Below are 16,379 nucleotides of genomic sequence, written 5' to 3' on the forward strand. Positions count from 1 at the left end.
TGTGGGTACTGTGCTCATTTAAATTCATCATTTCTCACAAATACAGGCAAGAACAGGGGGAGAATTTATTCCAAAACATTATTGGATATTTGAGGTAACACAGCAATGAAAAAGAGGTGACAGGGAATGGGGGCTGCTTTTGAATTTGGAGCCTAAGCCATTAACCATAAAGACAGTAATTAGAGGATATATCTTACCTGAACTTGTACTACCAAGCTCCACCATGAGAAAAATCCAGACATCACTGGATTTCACAAAAAACCAAAAAGGTGGAAAACCCAAACCATCCTCCAAATTCCCTAGGACGGATTTTCATCAGAACATAAAGTCTTGAGAAAATAGAGTGCTAGGAGAAGCCCAAGATGCCCATCTAATCATTGTTTTGGTACTGGAAACATCACTGATATTTGGGTAAAGCCTGTTGAATGTTTGTGTGCCTCTCACAGGTCCCCACCTTTCCCAGACAGTTGATCCCAGAGCTTTGTTCCCCTTGCTGGGCACTGGCCCGCTGCTTTCTGCCTTGCAGTCAGTCTCTTGGTATGTGAAGATTTTCAAGTTCCTGCAGCCTTTCTTATTAAACCAGGCACCCCCATCCTACTTTACCTTTCCTTTCGTACTTTATGGATCGCTGACTGTTACTGCTCTTCTCTTTTCAGCGAAACGCTTTCTAGAGGTAAGGTAGCCAAGATTTGTCCTAACACTCCAGCTAAGTCCTTATACCAGAGGTGAGGAAAATGAAACCGTGCTATATGTCTTACGTAGCTTGTTCTGGTTTGTCTGTTGTTCTGCTTATGCTCCTGGTGTGCAAGCAAGAAGTTAGATTTTAATTAGCGGCAGATTGGTGGCTTTTAGTTGGCTGTGATTTCTAACAGTGTTGTTATCCACACAGCTCCCTCGTGAGTCAATTTTCCTGTGCTGAAATGGTGCAGCTGCTTAATCATACCGATGTCATACATTACATTTGTCCTTATAGAGCATTCCTCTTGTTTTCTAGGCTATTTCTCTAATTTTCCAAGATGATTTTGACTTTTAAAATGTTGCGAAGGGATTTACAACAGTGTGTCTCCATCTTGCTGTCAGTCAAAAATCTGATGAAGGGGTTTTCTTCTCATTATTTATATCCTTAATGAAAATATTGCCTAGCAGTACGCACAGGGTAGATTCCGATGGGACTTGGTTTGGTTGACCTCTTCAATCTGACTCTGAAATCTTCTCTCTGATGGTAATACTGTAAGCTGGGTTTGCATTTGGTGTGATGTTTGTTTAGGCAATATTTATTTTACAGACATTTCAAATGCTCCTAGGATAACTACTGTTAGATACATCCTCCCAAAGGATCTGGTCCCTGGGTATCTTCCTGCGAGCCAAAGTTTTCCAGGAAAAGGTTTTCTTTCTTTTAATACTGTTTTTTGACATAGGATTCTTAACATGCCTTCTAATTTCTTTTAATGTAAAAAGAGAGCAAAATCCCAAAGCTGTTTTTGTGTCAAACTACCTGGAGCGTAAATCTGGTAGCATCCCAGTGCTTTCTCTAAACCTTCACCTGCTGACCAGGTGTTTCAGCAGTCCGTGTTCTGTCCTTTCCATGACATTTTGCCCATTATTTTTTTTTCCTTTCCCTCTTCAGGATGCCCAACATAATCCTTTTCTTTGCTTAAAGGCAAATTTACGATCCCCCAGAGCAGCCCATATTAGCGAGTGTATGTGTTGTATTTCAAGGACAGTGCTATAAAAAAGCAAAAATAATTACTTGGTGATCGAAAATAATTTAAAAGTGGTTACAGGCAGATTTTCTGATTTTGATCTCATTTGCATTTGTGTTTCGTAAGCTTAGGATTTAAAATGCCTTTGGAATTTTTTTGCGTCTGTGAGTATTTCTATAAGTAAAATAATATTCCATAAGTTAAGATGGTGTCCACATCGAAACCCTCAGTTTCTATCCATTTAACTTACTATTTCAGTGGATTTCTTTAAGGCAGGGGTCCTCAAACTTTTTAACCAGGGGGCCGGCACGCGGATGAAGTGGCAGGCAGCCATCTGCGGCTGCTTGGTTTCCCCCCCCCCAACCCCTGGTGGGGGGGGTCTGTAAATACCGGGGGCCGGATTGAGGACCCTGGGGGGCCGTATCTGGCCCGCGAGCCGTAGTTTGAGTACCCCTGCTTTAAGGTGATGGGCCCTCTCCCTGGACTTGAACTGGCTTTAAGTCACCTGTTTTGGTTTAGATTTTACATACTCTTGATCATTCTGAATCAGTGATAGTGGCCAGAGATGAAGTTTGCGTACGGGTTTCTCCCATGTCTGAAAAAAATGGGTAAGCACAATTCATTTTCAGGTGAGCTGAGCTCTGCAATCAGGCCGGTTTTACAGCTCCACAGCTCAGCAGGTTGATGTGGGAATGTGATGTTTTGTTCTGAGGCACCTCGTTCACCTCGCTCACAGCAGCAGATGGGATGTGGCAGAGCTCTAGCTGGTAAACCATCACGACCTCATTAGATATGTAAGTAAAGAGCTGCAACATAGTTTTCTCCACTATGACAATTTATATGTTCCTGTTTATATTTCATGAACGTTTAGACAAGGTATTATGCTCACAGTTAAGGTTGTGTGACTTCCTTTCGTTCAGTAAGTATCTTCCAATAAGCTATGCAAGCTCTTTATGCTGACAACATTTTTTCACTTCTTTTTATAAGTTCTGGACCCTAAAAAAAAAAGCAAAATATTTATGAGCAATAGAAGCAGGAAGATAATGTACTTGTGAACAAGTTCCACAAGTATGGCAGCAGTAGGTAATGTTTTATAACCATTGCAAGCTGTGTACAAACCCTGTATATGCAGCGCACATATACGTATATCATTATGTTTAATATACATTTTACTTCTACTGTTCAGCTCAGATTGTCTTGGAAGATTTGATATTTGTCAGAAAAATACTAAAAGACAGTTCTATTACAAAGAGTTAATGGAATGCTTCTTTGCAGATACACTCTTTGGGTGTACTCAGAGGTGGAAATTTCTTATCTAATCTAAAAGGATTGTATTTTATCATTTAAAGCAAAGCAAGGCAAAGATTAAAAGAGAGGGGGATCAAGGCTTGTGGATAGTTTGTTAAAGTTCAGTTAAGGAATATATCAAAGAGAGGGAGGGAGGAGAAGTAGGCAAAAGCAGATTTGCTGGAGGGTAGAAAGAGGCCAAAGTAGCTCTGTGGTATGAAGTTCAGTGAGCTAAAATTACATAGGAAGGGCAAGGAGGAGACCGCGGTAGGGAGAATAAACGGGGAAAATGTTTTGACCTAGAATCGGAATATATCCTTTCTCTCCCTATTGCAGAGGAATTTTTCAAGAGAAATTCCATTAGAACTGTCAGCCAGGGAAAGACCTTTGCCGGCATCCTTCAACAGCAAGTCCCAGTGACTCCCCAGAAGCAAAGGATGTTAGCTGAGCACTATCTATAAATTGCTGCCCATAAACATGAGACTAATTAGGCAAGTTCTTTAGTGATCATTTAACTGGTACACACATGTACTTGTGCAGGTCATAAAGTTTGTCTCTGGCAATGTAACTGCAGGAATTCTGGCTAGCCAGGCTTTGGGTTTGCTGCTTAACGGAGAAATTCACACTTTTATATATACTCCATGTTTCTGTTTTGATTTAGAATGTATGAGTGAAAACAGAAACGATACCTCTCTCACGAAGCATGCCTCGTGGCTTGCTTCTTTGCAGCACTGCTCCCTCATGGCAGTAAAGGCGGCTGTGACGGAGCTCAGCTGCTCCTGCGTGATCTGGGGCTTGTACTTGATGAGGTTGATGAGCATTCTGCAGGAAAAGCAAAGCAAGCCCTGTGAGGCTGGGGAGTAAGCACACCGCTCAGGAAGTGTTTCTCCAACACTAGTCCTGCAAAGTGCCTTTTTGGTTACAGCCCACTTCCTTCTTACAGCTTTTTCACTTTTATCTGCCACCCAGACACATATTTTCAGCAGGGAGCAAAGATGTGCCCTGTTCCCTGTGTGAAACACAATATCAGTGCTTGGTTTTGGAGTTGCTCCACTATCAATATCCATGAATACGTGCTGCAGATGGTGTATGTGTTCCATAGCGCTCCAGGAGGTCCGGGGCAGTGTGGGCTCACCATGGCACAAGTTAATGGCCAAAGAGGTTTTCTGTGGTGACTGTGACTGTCATGGCCAGGGTCTACCATGCAAGTGTTCTCTAACCAAGGCAACCAAACACCAGAGCTTTTCAGAGACTCGAGGAGTGTATGGGATGAGGAAAATGTAGGGGCTTTCCCGTTCTGGGAAGGAGCCCTAAGCAAGCCATAAAGGTCATGCAGCACTTTAGGCAGTAGCTTCCTTGTTCTTCTGGTATCTTTTTAAGGAGCGCCTTGTGTAGTCCCCACCAAGGACAGTGGGAGGTCATGTTTATCAGACCTAACTTGGGGCATCTATTGTGTCCATTCTGGTGAGCTGTGTTCCAGAGCAGCTACCCACCTCTGAAAATTACTTTCTTCTAATCTAGGATGAGTAAATATAGGTTGAACCAGACAGCAGAAGAAACTGGGACTAGCATGAGAGGGAAGAAAAGGATCAAGGGCTGCATGGCTGTTTTTCCAATGGAATATTGCAAAACAAGGCAGGCAGCCAGAACAGACGAGGGAAAGGTGAATGTTGCCAAGATAAGAAACACAGGGGTAGGAGCGTGAAACAAGCATGTCTTACTCCTGCTTCTTGTGCTGTAACTTTTCCTCTTCAGTCGTACACAAATCTTCATGGAAAGTGAACAGATCAGGAGTCAATGATAAGGGCACATAATTCTCATCAATTTCTAGTTTCCCCATGCACGGCCTCCTGAGAGCATAGGAGCTACTACAGCAGTGGCAAACTCCTGGGTTTATAGGATCAGTCAGGTGTCTTCTACATATTTCTCCAAGCACGAGATCCAGCTTTACCAAGAGAAGTGAAAAAAAAATGTCACCTTATTTTTTTGTTTTCAGAAGTCCCTGAAATACATGCTGCTTTTAGTAAAGTTATAAAAAAAAACCCCTGAGAATGTAAATTAAACTTTGTTTGTCAGATAGATAACAGTTTATGTATCTACAGAATACTGACTTCTGTTCGTGCAAAAATGGCTCAGATTTTTCAGAGTAAATATGTATATGCAGTTTCAGGGACTGTGCATGTAGAAATGATGTGATTTTTTCATAAAACTATGCTTGCATTTGATTTGTTTTCATCAGCAGGGTTTCTGTGGGTATGTTCGGCTGCTCTTGTAAATGTGGTACAAATGGATGGCTGGCATACGGGCTGAAGCTGCTAAGTACTTTGGCTTACAGGCCTAGAGAATTCTTACGGAATAGCTATACAAAATTGATCCTTCCATAGAGCCCTACAGCTTCAAGCATCTAGAAAGGATGAATTCAGACAAGAGTTAGCTTCAGAGGGAAGAGGGTGGGATTGCCTGCACTGCGCAACGGTTAGCTGCCCTGCACTAGCCTGATGATTTTCTGCAGTTTAATTCAAGTATTAACTTCACCGATGCTGAGTTATGTGGTGTGGAACTACATCTTCAGGCCAGCTCAATGGCTTAGTGAACATTTTTCTCACTGACTTTTACTCCAAGCTCTTCGACTTTGCTGGCAGCAGAACTTGTGGCAGAGTTTAAAGAAAAAATGGGACCAAGATACAAAAGAAAAATACTCACATTTTCCTCGGCACAAGGCAGGAGCTTGTCCTGGCTTAACTGGCAGCATTTGGATCCCACTGTAGTCATTTGCTTGGTGAATTTTATCAGCTCCGCAGATGTCAGCTGAGGCATCTTCTTGGTGAAGCTCATGAGGAGCCTGAAATGATAATTTGTTTGATATTGGGGGTTTTGTTTCACCAGGCAGCAGTGAGCAAGCCCCTGCATCTGCATGCGTCAAGCTCCAGCCAAACCCCACAGAACACTCGTCAGCACAAGGGCAGGACTAAGCCTGGTGCCTGTAAACTCCGGTAGGCATGTGTAAGCACACTCTCTTTGAGCTCTCTCCTTTTTCTGATCAGTCTCTTACTGGGTTAAACAAATAAAATTAACGATAGCATCGCTAGTTCTGCATTGGTGGCCCATCTTAGTGAGATGGTACCTAAGTTTTTACTGTGCCGTTAATTTCCCTGGGAGTTGTAGGGCGCTTGTTTAACAGCAAAATTTAACTCAAGTGACTTTTTGGCATACTAGATAAGCTCAAAAAAGTTCACTTGTAATTTTTTTCTTTTAAAACCCCCTATGCTTATTGACCATCATGTGGGGTTTTTTTTTCTTTTTTTAAAAACCTGTGCTTATTAACCATCACAGCCAGGAAAATGTTAACAACTGATACAAGAGGCAGAAGCAGCCCACCGGGTTTGTTGGAAACATCTAGTTCCAGTGGACTTTTAAAGATCAAACATGTGCTGGGGTGCAAAAAGTCTGATACGACTCCCCAGAGAAGGCCAGCTGAAGCCTAACTTCAAGTATAAGAGCAGTTCAGCAGTGTCACTGAGATTGCTCATGTACTTTAAGTTAGGCATGTGTTTATTAACACTGCTAATCAGGGGCAAAGCTTCTCCAGGAGGCTTGTGCCTGCACACTGCCGTTAAGCACAGTGTGGTTTTTCACAGTTCAGCTAGTTTGGTTTTTTTCTCTGTCTATCATAGTTTGATTTTTGCTACAGTTGTTAAAGTTTACATCTGCTGCAGGAGCTGGATAGAGCAGTCTTCTGCAAAAGACACAGCAACGGTCTTTGGGCCAAATTTATGACTCTTAAGTTACAGCTCACAGCTCAAAAATGTGGCTATAAAGCAAGAGCATCATAGGAAACACGGGTGGGAGACTGATCAAGTTGTCACTTCACTGGTTCGTGAGTTGGGTTAAGGAGACAACTCATGAGAGGCCAGAAAATTGTCTTGGAAAGAGAAAAACATATCCTAGAAGTCATTAATAAATTGGCCCAGATCTTCAAGTGGTGTCTTTTGGCCTAGCTTTTTTGACACCTGCGGCTGTACTTCAGCCCGAGTTGTGCCCAGCTGGTGCAGGAGTAAGGTAAGCATATAAAAAAGTAATACTCGTTTTGGAAATAGTAATCTCCTTTCTCCTTGTAAATGTCACAGCTTGTCTTCATGACACTTTCAGTTTCATAAATGTGTTTCTTCAGTTCTTCCTCCTGAAAAAAATAAGTTCATTTGAGGTGTCATTGTGTTGGTGGAATGCAGAATGCCCTATTGCCTCATGATAAGGCCTGGATATCTGTAGATACCTCTCACCTGATATATACCACCCAACTTTAATTCCATTAGAAAGTCTTCATCTGTCTGCAACCTCAATAAAATGCCTGGATGTGATCAATGTCCACCTTCAATCACCTTGAAACACTTAATTTTTTATAACTGGTGGAAGGCTAGGTCTGAGACACAGGGTAGCTCCTAACTTCAGATATTCGCAGTGCCAGTGTCTTTATCTCAGACAATGACCATAAGCGCCTTGTACAGTTGCAAGAGAGCAATTGGCACTGCCAGGGAGCCCAAAGGGGTGCAAGGCTTATAGAAATGTCAGCTTCATCCCTTTCCCCAGCATCTCTGTCTATCCATGTTAAACTGCTTTGCAAACGAAGATTGCAAAGGTTCTCCTGATGCTTTCTCCATATGGGAATCAGTCAGGCCTTGTAATATTTGCTGGGTTTGTGACAGGAGCTGTGGCTCTAGACCTGCAGCAGGGATACTCCCTATTTAGCCAGAACCAGTCAAATAGTCATGTGCTTGGATCCAGCAGCACGCTGGGCGAAGCCTGATGGCACCCACCCCTCTGCTGCAGCAGTTGTCCGGAGCACCAGCTTTGCAGCACTCTTGCAGCAGGTCCTCGTAGCCTTTACCAATTCTTAAAAGCATTTGAGCAGAAAATTCAGGGTGTCTCCTGGAATATTCATACAGAAACCTGCAATATGTGGAGTATCAGGAATTAGAGATAAGTCAAGACAACTGACCCTCGGGGTGGTAAGGACGGCAGGGGTGCTTTCAGGCCAGTTGTGTCTGACATCCCGAGGAACAGGGAGAGTTTCACAGCAGCTCTGGGACTGAGCCCGAACAAAGCACAGCTGACAGAGCCCAGCATTGCCCAAGCAAGTCTAAGCATAGCTGAGAGCTTTGTGGGGCTTGGGGTTTTGCTCTTTATTTAATCCTGTCTAAAAAATGAAATAATTTCCAGTAACAGATCTATTTCATAGTAGATGAAAAGATTAGCTCTGCTTAAGCGGTCACCCTACATAGCAATTGTGCTAGATCAGTTAGCTGCGCTTGTCATAAACGGGACTGATATATGTTATTTGAAGTGAATTCTCTATTTTTGGAGCTCTGTGCTGTTTCTATTGCAGCCCATGGCATTCTTGCCGGAGCTTCCAACAGGTAGGATCAGGACTTCATTGCCCAAAGGAACACGGCCAGAACAGAAATGGACCAACCTTGTTTGAATCAAGACATGATGTTTTTCAATTCCCGCTTAAGCTATAAGCTATATCAAAGCTATATTTTGGGCCTGAGATCAGAACTGATAGTTACTGAATTTCGCGTGCACCTCTTTGGTTTTGTCTCTGAAACAACACTAGTGCCCTGTTCTGCATTGGTTCCCATTCCACACCTTCTAGGGTTGAGTGGTGTTTTACTAAGATCAGCTTTCACAGCATCCCATGCCTACATGCTCCCAGACAGACCTGAGGCTGACGAGCTGGGCTTTAACATCCAAAGTGTCACCTTGCAACCCAAGTATTGAAACAGCAAAGTTGAACAGTAGAGGAAGAGCCACATTACCTGGCTAAGTGTGTATCTTTTTCCTGGGCAAAACGTTCACATATTCCTTTGTCTTCTATAAACTCCCTGATGTGGGGGGACAAGTCTTCAGGTTTATCATCATTCTCTGCGTTAACTATGCATTCGCTTCTTTGTAACAGAGGCTTTTCACAGCACTTCTTAATTTTACTGGATAGGATGTCTTGGTTTGCGCAGACGTAGTGTAGAATCTCTTCCTGTAAAGCAAAAAAGGGAATGAAGGAATTTTTACCCCATTTTGGTGTTTGGTTTGGTTTTGGATCAGCGGTTGTATCTCCATTTTGCAGACAGAGAGGGTGGCTCCCAAAGAGTAGGGGTGGCTGGCTGAAGCTGTGCAACAGACAGCTGGCAGAGCAAGGAAGAAGACTGCAGTCCTGTTGATCCATTTGCTGCAGCACCTTGCTTGCCATACGGTAGGCGCTCATTGGTAACCACCTCAACCGAGACGCTAGCCGTCTAGCTAGACACCGCAGACAAGAGGTGAGAGAAATGGATTTGGTGTGTTAGAAGAAAGCAGAGGACAGGCAGATACTGCGCTCTGCGGAAAGCTGCACAGAAAATACATAGAAACAGCTGGGAGCTGCAACCAAACCTGCAGCAAAGGGCGTTTTAGTCCCAAAGGGAACTTTCTGCCCTTCTCAATGGCTTCAACCCAGGAAAGTTCAAATGGGAAAATCAGCCAGGTTTTTAGACTGAGAGTTAAACTCCAGCTTTGGAGAGCAAGCAGTACAGCACAAGAGGTAAAAAAAAAAATCTGGAAACAGCAAAAAAATATAATCCCTGTCTGTGAACATAAATATTAAATGAGGTTTACCCTGTCACGCATACAGTCCAGCATATCTCCACGACAGCAATCCTTGTGCATGTTAGCAATATCCGTCACAAGTTTGTTAACAGTAACAAAATCAGCTTTAGGGAATTTTTGGCTTATCTGAGCAAGTTTCCTGCAATGAAGAAAAATAGTTATTGTTTAGATTCGCAGTGCGAGACTGTGACAGCTATCATCATTTTTCTGTGGCGACGGTATCGGGACTGCTCAGGAATGGTCTTTCCCTGCTGCCACTGAAGTTACCAAATAAACGTCCCTTGAAGCCAATAACTGAGAATTTCAGAGTTAGCTAAGGATTCTAGGTGAATTTCAGTGTGAAATGGTGGAAAGAAATGTGGTAGGCGAGCATGAAATTACAGAAGCAACATTCTGTCAAAAATGGTCAAGGGAGATTAGCTATATTTTGCTCCCAATCACTAACTTTCATCTCAGGGAGAGGCGTTCATTTCAAACTTTGGGTTTGGATTTTGAAAGCTAATGGCAGTTTGTAAGGAAATGATGACTGCCATCGTGCATAAATTTGTGTTCCCAATCTGCCTTCCTTGTGAGATGCTACTAGTGACCTGCACACAAAACCGACATGGCTGGTGTTCAGGGGCACTGTGCTGTGTGCAGGTGTGGAGCCAGCCACATGCGACTCCCATGCTTTATTTCAAAATAATGATAAATGTAGGGAAGACTCACAGAGCCTTTAAGGTCCTTTCTCCAAACTTCTTCAAGATTCCACATGTGTGTTCCTGCCTCAGGCTGTCTTCTTTTACTGGCTTCACCACCTTTGGTGCCTGGTAGAAAGGAGTTGCAGACCATGAAAGTGGAAGAGAAGACAATGCTTTGCGCTAGAACTACTGCGGTGACAGTTTTTTTAAACAGGGATTTTTTAATAGTGAAAGAAAAATGCTGTCCGAGCTGCAACGTGAACTGTGGTGCTTGCTGTTTAGTCACCAGCATGTATTAACTAACTGTTCTGTGAAAAGAAACCAGAATGCTTTTAGACAATAGTTCAGTGTTTTTAGCACAGGGGAAGGAATTGTCATCTGGGAGCGATGTGACTGGCTTTGCACGACAATTAGCTAGCCTTAAACCATGCCATCACTTGCAACCCAGCCATGCTGTGTGCAAGGCGTACTCAACCCTTCAGCAAGGGCAGGTTTCCCATCCTTATTTCCACCGTTACAGGTCATTTGCTCTGAATTTCTGACACTGGCTGTGTGTGGGGCACGTCTCTGCAGTGCGAATGCTTGGCCAAGCAGGAGGTGGTGTGTCATGGGGCTATCAACCTGTACGATGCATAGCACCTCGGCATCCTTATGACAAACCCAGTGCAGGGAGCAGAGTTGGGGTGGGCAACAATTGCAGGGTGCAGGGACTGCCTTGTGCTCCCTGTAAAGCTATATCTGCCCCACAGCCCGCAGTCTAGCATTTCCATTTAGGAGTTCAAGCTATAACTCCAGAGAGCATTTAAGTTTGGTTTCAGCTTGTCCTTAACAAAGTGAATTCTAATACCAGGTTCAGATGCTGTAAAGGAAATGACCGACGTCTCTGCTTCAGTAGTTGCTTAGCTATAGGGAAGTCGCCAGTTGCATGTTATTAAACTACAACCCTGTGATGAAATACCTGTCTCCGAAAGCATTCCTCCAGGTTGTGAGTGGGGTCTTCAGCACTCCTGCAGCAGTTCTTCATCATCTCGTCATACCGGATAGCAACAGAGAGGATTGTTGGGGCGTAGAGGAAAGGGTGCCTTCTGGAAACCTCGTAGATAAAACTAAAACAGAGAGAAAAATGTCTTTGGTTTGGGAGTAAGCCCCTGCATGCAGGGAGCCGCAGTGTTATTGCAGCCTCTGCCATATATGAAAAGGGCAGCTACTGAAAGTGTGTATAGTGTGGCGTTGATCTTGGAAAATTCTTATGGAGCTGATGTTTTCCTGGAAATTGAAGTCTCCAATCCTGCCAGGTCCGGCTTAGAGGCAGCAAAGCTTCTGCTTGGCTTTCAAGGACTCCAGGGAGGCCCTTGGTTTCAGAGGCATCCTTTACATAGGCTACAATAAAATAGGCCAGATTGTTTGCCGTTTGGACCTATATCCAAAGCAGAAGTTGGCAGAACAGGTTTCACATAATGACATTAACAGCTAGATTAATTATGCAAATAATTTACATTAGGGAGGAAAACAAGTAGGAGATGACAGAGAATCGTAGACTGCACTTTTTGGTTCAGCACTTGCTGTCTCCAGGCTCTTAACTGTCATTTCTAGGCAACGAATCCATGATTTATTTACTTACTATCCTGCTAATGGATGTTGATGCTGTGAATGATTTTTGCAGGCAGCTTCAGCATTTGGCCTTTCAAAAGGAGACATGAACCCTCGTGATGAATTTTTAAGGGAGAGGAAGCAGTCATTTCTTTCAGGATCCCTTTTAGCACAGCAGTCAGTAAACCTGGGAAGATTTTCCTCCTGGCATATTGTATCGAGGAAAATCCTGTCCTGTGAAAAATTAGAAAAAAAGTGAATTTGCGCAAGGAATCTGTTTTACTCCTCTGAGCTCTCTGAGGAGGCTACTTTAAGTCAACAAACCCCAACCTGCGTAAACTCAGTTTCTCTATTACCTCCTGCTTTGATGCAGTGAAAATCAGGCTGAGCTCTAGAACCTCTAAGTGATGGTTTCTCAAACTCTGATACCTACTGTTATGCCAAGACAGGCATCAAATGGAATGGTGTTGAAACACTGAACTTACGACATTGTTCAGACCCTTTTTCTTGATAATGATCAAGGCGATCATCCAGTTTGTGTACTGCAGTTTGCCACGCAGTGAGATCTGTGTTTCCTAGTTACAGTCAGGTTTGTACAATGAAAAGGCTGTTTCTTGTTCATTGAGTAGTGAGGCTCAGGTCCGGCTGTCGGTTTTGCCTCGGCTGGGAACTATTTTAATTCAGGTTTGTTTCACTGTGTCTAACACATCAGCAATGAACCCAAACACAGGCTGGCATTCGTGTTTCATGATTCAGTCTGCCAGCTCCAGAAATGTGTTGGAGCAGACGCAACCAAAAACCAGGACTGTGAGTTAACAGAGCACAACAAATGCCTATGAATATTGCACTTGCTAGAAATAGCTAATTTGGCTTTTGCTGATTTTTGTTACACTGGCTGTAAAAGCACAACTTTCAGAACATTTTTGAGAAAGATATGGGTCAAGGATTTCAAAAGATGCTGTGATACTTGGGGTGGGGGGAACGAGGGGGGCTTTGTTTTCCTCTACGTATCTTGAGATGCTTTGTAGATGAGAGCCTGGAGAACGGAAGAGTCAGTATACACAAGGAAGTCAGGTCTCTTACTGACATATTCATGCCTCTTTGGAAAAACACATACCCAGGCACTGAAATTACAAGTCCTTCTGAAAATGCCTGCTGTGTTAGAAGCATAAATCTGCTTACTAAAGGCTTCAGGCAGTCCGGGCTGTCTCTGGCTGCAGCAGCACACCTTTTGGCAAGGGCTGTCACATCCTGGGCCATTTGAACTGCTTTGCCAAACGTGCCTCCTTGCACATACTGAGCAAACATGATCATGGCACTGCGAGAAGAACACACAGTATTAAACCTGCTGCTGGTTACCTAAAACCTAATTGCCTAGCTTTTACATGTGAGACAACGAGAGGATTCATATCACCGCGGGCTGGCAGAACGGTCATTGACTCACTGTCCATGCTCATTTCCAAATGACACAATGGTGTTCAGTGGCAGCAAATTTGCAAGTAGACGCTTTACCTGGACAACTTACATGGCTTTAAAATTATTCTCCTGCAGCTGAGAAAAACGTTGGCCAATGCTGTTTTTTCCCTCTGAAAAAGAAGATAGTTGGAATAGAATACATTTTCTAAATGCTTCCTCAAATACCTTTTTTGTCTTTCTTGGTACTGGAGTCTTGGAGAAAGTTAATTTGGTGCCTGGGGTAGTAGCACTGGGAGTAGGAAAGCCATAACTTCCTATTTGACTTCACCATGAGCACATGAAGCACTTTGTTTCTGACCTACAGTGTAACAGGGCCGATATAACTCCCCTGCCTAGCTCAAGTGCAGTGGGAAGGAATATGCTAAAATCTGGAGGGCGTTCAGCTTCCTTGATGACACGCTTCATGTGATTAAACATGCACTTTACAAAACACTTTTTAACCTTGCCTCAGCTATTGAAAGGTGTGCTTGACCACTCCTTGGCTACAGATGAAAGATATCCTGTGCAGAAAACGTGGGATAAGTTGGGGGCTACATCGGTAAGCAAAGCTCCTCAAAAACTCACAGAGCTGCATCCTTCTGTCCGTGTTGCAAACTGGCCTAGAGGAAAACAAATCTGTGCCCAATCCATGTGAAGATCCTGTGCAAATATTATTCCTTTGCCACTGGGCATTTATTAATGGGCAAACCTAAATGCAATAATTTCTTGAATTCCTTGTTTGTCAGAGAATATTATGAGACATTAATTTTAAATATAAGGGGCTTGTCCCAAAAGCTGTTACCATCTCGCCCCCATGTCAGTGCAGCTGAGATCAGTGTACAAGGATCAAACGAACCAAAGGAATAAGCCAGCTTCTGCCTCTGAGTAACAGGGGGTGTCAGTTGAGACAATGATAATATGAGATAACACAAATACCAGTTCTGTTTAATGCTGTTGAGCCATTTAGTTCATTTGGAAGTTGTAAAGATGGAAAAAAAGTTGACTAATGCTAACAATACGTAAGGTGAGAGAAGCACCTGAATGGTGCACTGTGGTTGGAGGTTTGGGTTGTCTCATTTTAACCTTAGTGGGAAGCGTGGTCATTGTCAGCTCCTTTAATGGTCCATGGAGAGGGAGTAAGATGCTTACAAAGGATAATAGAGAACAATAGCATAACTTAACTACTCTGAATAGCCACCTGGAGGTAGCATCCCTCTTGGGACTTCTCCGTCTCACTTCCTCATGGACTGCAGAGGGAGGTCGGAAGAACCACAGGCTTTACTTCAACACTTTTTGGGGTACCTAAAATCCATGATGCAACCATATTCCTGTGGATTAAATTACCCTTCACTGAATTTCCTCTCAGTAATCACTGGCAGTCCGGCACACTACATAGATTCTCAAGCTGTTAAGAAGCAACACATCTGAGACTGATCACAAGAAATTTATACAGATAGAGTTTTGCTGTATGTCTTTGACCCATAAGAAAATACCCATGTAGATCTGGCGGGGGCAAAGCGAGATACCAAATTACTATGCATGCAAAACTGCAGCCATCAGTATTATACAGAAGAATAAGAGTAAAAACATGAGATATATTCTTACCTATGTCCTGATAACTTCTAGGCAGGGCTTTGACTACAGTAAGGCTCACCAATAAAATAATATAAATTATTTGTCTCCAATTCATACTGGCGGATTTTGGCAGGGGCCTGGGGTGAGCTTGGTTCATCTGTGAAAGGCAGAAAGAATTAAGGGGAAAGAGTTACTTTTATACTCTCCCAAATGATTTCTGGTTAATCAAAACCCTTTTACCGTCACATGTAACATTAGCCCTTTTGGAGTATTCCCACAATAATTAGACATGACATTATTTGCTCAGTGTGATGAACTGACTGGCTTGTTGGGAAGAAAGAACCTTGGAGATTCTTTTTTTCCCCTGAAATTCAGACAAATAGGCATTTTAAACTTATCACACTTTAAACAAGAAGTTTAAACACTCCTTGGGCTTTTTATTGTCCCTATTGATCTCATCTACTTGCAGACTTGTTCAAAGGTGATTGCTTTGCAGAAGGTGCCTTCTTACACCTTGTTGACTCAAAGATTCTGAGTTCAGCTGTTAACCTGATGATTTTGCATCCCTCCTTGCTGTACAAGCTGTCTTTTGCTCCCAGCTCCTAAGGTGTCATGGTGAAAAGGCAGAATTGAGAACCCCTACAATGGTTTTGCAGCATTAACGATTACCATCAAAATTTCTCCAAATCTTAAAATAAAATCAACTCCAGAACTGTAGAATGAAGGGGGGGGGGGGGGGGGAAACAGTTATTACAGTTATTTTACTGATTTTCTACAAAGTACACTGTAAGCATCAGCATTGTAAAGATGACAATGTTTTGGAGCTGGAATGACTTTAGAGAGCCATAGGTATTTGTAACAAAGAGGTAGGTGGGCAAGAGGCAAAGACTTTTTATTTCTTTAGGGAGAAAATGGCACTACTCCTTGTTCCATGCTGCAGGAAGACCACGAAGGTTGTTCGTTATCCCATGAGATGGCATCAAAAGGGAAAAGGATTCTGCGGAGGAAGGTGGGGGCATGGTTCTCAGAGCAGGAGAGCTGAAATCTAAGTTGAAGCCGCATCAGTTGAGGAAGACACACATAAGCCCTGTCACACTGCTAACTAAAAAGCCCCATAGGAAATAATCTGCTTGAAAGAGAGAGATCTGGAGGTTATGGCCTGTGCTCCTGCAGATATGATCCTCATTAAGTCCATAGGAGCAGGCCAGAGAAAGCTTTTCTCATCCAGCTGTTTCTGAGAAGCCTTGTTACTGTCAGCTATTAAAAAAAAAAAAAAAAAAAAAAGAGATAGGGTGTATTACTTGAGGTAGAGCTGCAGAAACAACTGAGATGCTGATCCCAGAGACCCTATAGCAGATTCTTCTTTGGCCCAGCAGAATGTGTTTCAGAGACTGTGTAACATGTTGTCCTAAGTATTTCTGGAACTGCACTTGGCTGCTGCATTTAAAAT

General features: G+C 43.1%; 1 protein-coding gene across 1 annotated transcript; it reads right to left on the reverse strand.

The window, feature by feature from the left end:
• Positions 1-96: 96 nt before the first annotated feature.
• Positions 97-15,642, reverse strand: AFP (alpha fetoprotein). The gene is made up of 14 exons (XM_056357468.1): positions 14,960-15,642; positions 13,425-13,485; positions 13,082-13,217; positions 11,931-12,133; positions 11,268-11,415; positions 10,338-10,435; positions 9,639-9,768; positions 8,807-9,021; positions 7,805-7,937; positions 7,073-7,170; positions 5,694-5,832; positions 4,712-4,935; positions 3,680-3,812; positions 97-2,699 (listed from the first exon to the last, which is right to left on the reverse strand). The coding sequence occupies exons 1-14, from the start codon at positions 15,084-15,086 to the stop codon at positions 2,655-2,657; spliced, it is 1,890 nt and encodes a 629-aa protein (XP_056213443.1). The 5' UTR covers positions 15,087-15,642; the 3' UTR covers positions 97-2,654.
• Between the last annotated feature and the right edge of the window lie 737 nt (positions 15,643-16,379).

This window comes from Falco biarmicus, chromosome 1 (genome assembly GCF_023638135.1).
Source record: "Falco biarmicus isolate bFalBia1 chromosome 1, bFalBia1.pri, whole genome shotgun sequence".
Taxonomy (NCBI): domain Eukaryota; kingdom Metazoa; phylum Chordata; class Aves; order Falconiformes; family Falconidae; genus Falco; species Falco biarmicus.

What these genes read in the sequence shown, in the direction of transcription:
- AFP (XM_056357468.1), bottom strand. Translation starts at nt 15,086, where the DNA reads ATGAACCAAGCTCACCCCAGGCCCCTGCCAAAATCCGCCAGTATGAAT. An exon ending in GAGAATAATTTTAAAGCCAT is followed by an intron (nt 13,218 to 13,424) that starts GTAAGTTGTCCA and finishes TTCTTCTCGCAG; the next exon opens with TGCCATGATCATGTTTGCTC. An exon ending in TTACAGCACAAGAAGCAGGA is followed by an intron (nt 3,813 to 4,711) that starts GTAAGACATGCT and finishes CTTTTCCTGCAG; the next exon opens with AATGCTCATCAACCTCATCA.